The following is a 2,603-nucleotide window of genomic DNA, read 5'->3' as shown; positions in this document are numbered from 1 at the left end:
GGATCGATAGGGTATGACGAGAAAGCATAATGATCCTTGATTTGTGATGATGCTTGAGATGTTCTTCCCACGTAGAAGACGTCCATTTCTTTCCTGATCTCAGCTGAGATGAGTATCACTGAGTCTGATTTGATCAGATCGCAATGTTGGAAAATTGTCTGAGTGAAGGCTCATTCATGGGTAACCGTTTATCCACACATAATCTTGGTTGATGTCCTTTATTGTAGCTCCTTGACGCGTTCCAATGTCAGCAACCATGTCATGACTTTCAAAAAAGAAACATTCTTCGATCTTTGTGAACCTCAGGATTTCGATCACACGATTTCTTACCCATTGAGTAAATGATATTTCTGGATTGGCTATCCAGAAGAGGGAGATTTGATCGTCGGTGAATTTGAATTTCTGTTGAATGTTGAGATTTTTGAATGAGCGACGAATGATTTCTCCTGTGTATGTGCTGGTCAATGAAGCGAAGAGTTCAGCTCCAGGTAATGTCATTCCTTTTGGAACTACTTTTGATCTTCCCAGGACCAGTTGGCAGGAGTGTGTTCCATTTCGACGTTTGAAACGCACGTAGATACAAACCCAGATCATTCGTTTGCTTGCATCTCCAAAGTCAAGTGTTTGAACATCAAGGCTGGTTGCATCGATGGGAATAATAGCACGATTGAAACGTAGGTCTCCAAGCTCTTTGATCATTTCCAAATTAGACTCCCATAGTGGTCGTAGCTCGTCTGGAATTCTGTCGTCCCAATCCAACTTTCTGAGTGTGCAATCTTGCGACATGCAAGATTGCATGTCGATCTTCATCGAGGCGACGATTGGTGTGATTTTGCCTGTCAAGTTGAAGATTTCGCCAACTTTTGAGCAGTCTTGACGGTATGATTCCTTCTGTATTAGTTGGTTTCTTTCCACGAGTTTTCTTGGCAAAATTTGATTCTCCAAGGTTGAGTGAGATTGTGTCCTCCTTTGGAAACCACTTCATACCTGCTACATGGATAGTCTCTCCATCATCAGTGAGGCTTTCGTTTGGTTCTTCTCCAGAAAATGAAACACCTTTGAGTCGAAGGTTCCTTTGTTGAGAACGACTTCTTGGGTGCGTCCCATCTCCCCAGCGAATTTCAATTTCATAAACATTCTTACACAAAACACCCCATGGGATCAAGTCCCCCAAACGTATCCATTAACTATCTAGGCAAATAAATGAACAAACACAATACATTTGCTTTACGTATCCTAGAGACTTGGAGAAGTGGTGATTCGATTGAAACAATTAATGACTGCACTTTTTTACTGCATGGGCTTCCTCGTGAACTCAATACAAGTCGTCGAGGGCAAGGTGGAGTAGGGATAGTCTTAAATAATATCGGAACTCAATCATGGAAAGAAGCTGGTTCACTTATCATTACTGACTTCGGCCCTCGTATCATTGCAACCCGACTTAAAGTGGCTGATCAAAGAAATAAACCATGCTGTGTATTCCTCATTTCTGCGTATGCACCAATCGGCGCTGCCAAACAATTGACGTGGAATCATTTTCTTGACAATCTTCAAAAATGTATTGATATCAAACACGAAAATGACATTATGATCATTGGTTGCGACACTAACTCCTCTATGGGTACCTGCAATGATGCTCGAATAGGTCCATCCATCTCGTCGATTGGTAAATTTGGTATCCCATACCGCAATGCAGCAGGTACCCGTTTTCTCACCTTTCTTGAAATCAACCATCTAATTGCAACAAGCACCTACTTTCAGAAAAACTGTTATGTTACATTGCGTCACCATCGCTCAAAACTCCCTTACCAGATCGACCATATTCTTGTCGAAAAATGGAATTTCTGTTGTGTCATCAATGTGTCAACCGTGAAACCTGTACTAGATACTGATCATCTTGCTATATTTTGTAAACTCAGAATTTTACACAGCTTTCGTAAAGCTAAACCGAATAAACGCCCATTATTAAAACTTGACACTGATCAAGTACGTGTTAACACCGAACTATCTTCCCGTTTCAACCGTTTTGTCAGAGAAAAAGTTGAAGAAGTTTCTCATAACCCTTCCTTTGAAACACTGGTAGAAGCAATGAAAGAAGGTGCGCTCTCCATTATCACAAAAAAAGCCTCCCTCTTCTCCTGACTGGTTCTCTTCGAACAAAAACAATCTATTAAATTTGATTGAAAAACGTAACAATGCTGTATATTCGAAAATCAGGCACACAACCCGTTTGTCTTCTAACCGTGCACGTCAAGCACGTAATGATTTGAAAAATGCCATCTCTCTTACCTAAAGTGAGTGGATCTCCAGAATATGCAATAACTTAAATATATCTGTTGCAAGAGAAAAAGGTACAAAAACTTTTTGGGACTGTATCAAATCGATTAAACGCGGACTTGACAGACCAATCCCATCATCTCCAATTATGATATGTAAAGCAGAGGGTACAAAATGTCGATCATCAGAAGAAAATGCAGAAGTCTTTCGTAATCACTTTCAAACCCTCTACAATCGACCGTCAGTCTTCGACGCAAACATCCTTGACTCCCTAGACCAGTATCCGATTGATGATTCGTTGGGCTTCGTGCCATCTACTGATGAAG

At 40.8% G+C, this 2,603-nt stretch overlaps 1 protein-coding gene across 1 annotated transcript; it reads left to right on the top strand.

The window, feature by feature from the left end:
- Positions 1-1,203: 1,203 nt before the first annotated feature.
- LOC136804747 (craniofacial development protein 2-like) lies at positions 1,204-2,142 on the top strand. The gene has a single exon (XM_067061352.1). The coding sequence runs from the start codon at positions 1,204-1,206 to the stop codon at positions 2,140-2,142; it is 939 nt and encodes a 312-aa protein (XP_066917453.1).
- Positions 2,143-2,603: the final 461 nt, after the last annotated feature.

The sequence above is a fragment of the Clytia hemisphaerica genome, unplaced genomic scaffold (assembly GCF_902728285.1).
Source record: "Clytia hemisphaerica strain Z4C2 unplaced genomic scaffold, Clytia hemisphaerica genome assembly, whole genome shotgun sequence".
Classification (NCBI taxonomy): Eukaryota; Metazoa; Cnidaria; class Hydrozoa; order Leptothecata; family Clytiidae; genus Clytia; species Clytia hemisphaerica.
The sequence above is the reverse complement of the archived record's forward strand: the minus strand, read 5'-3'. Positions and strand labels throughout refer to the sequence as shown.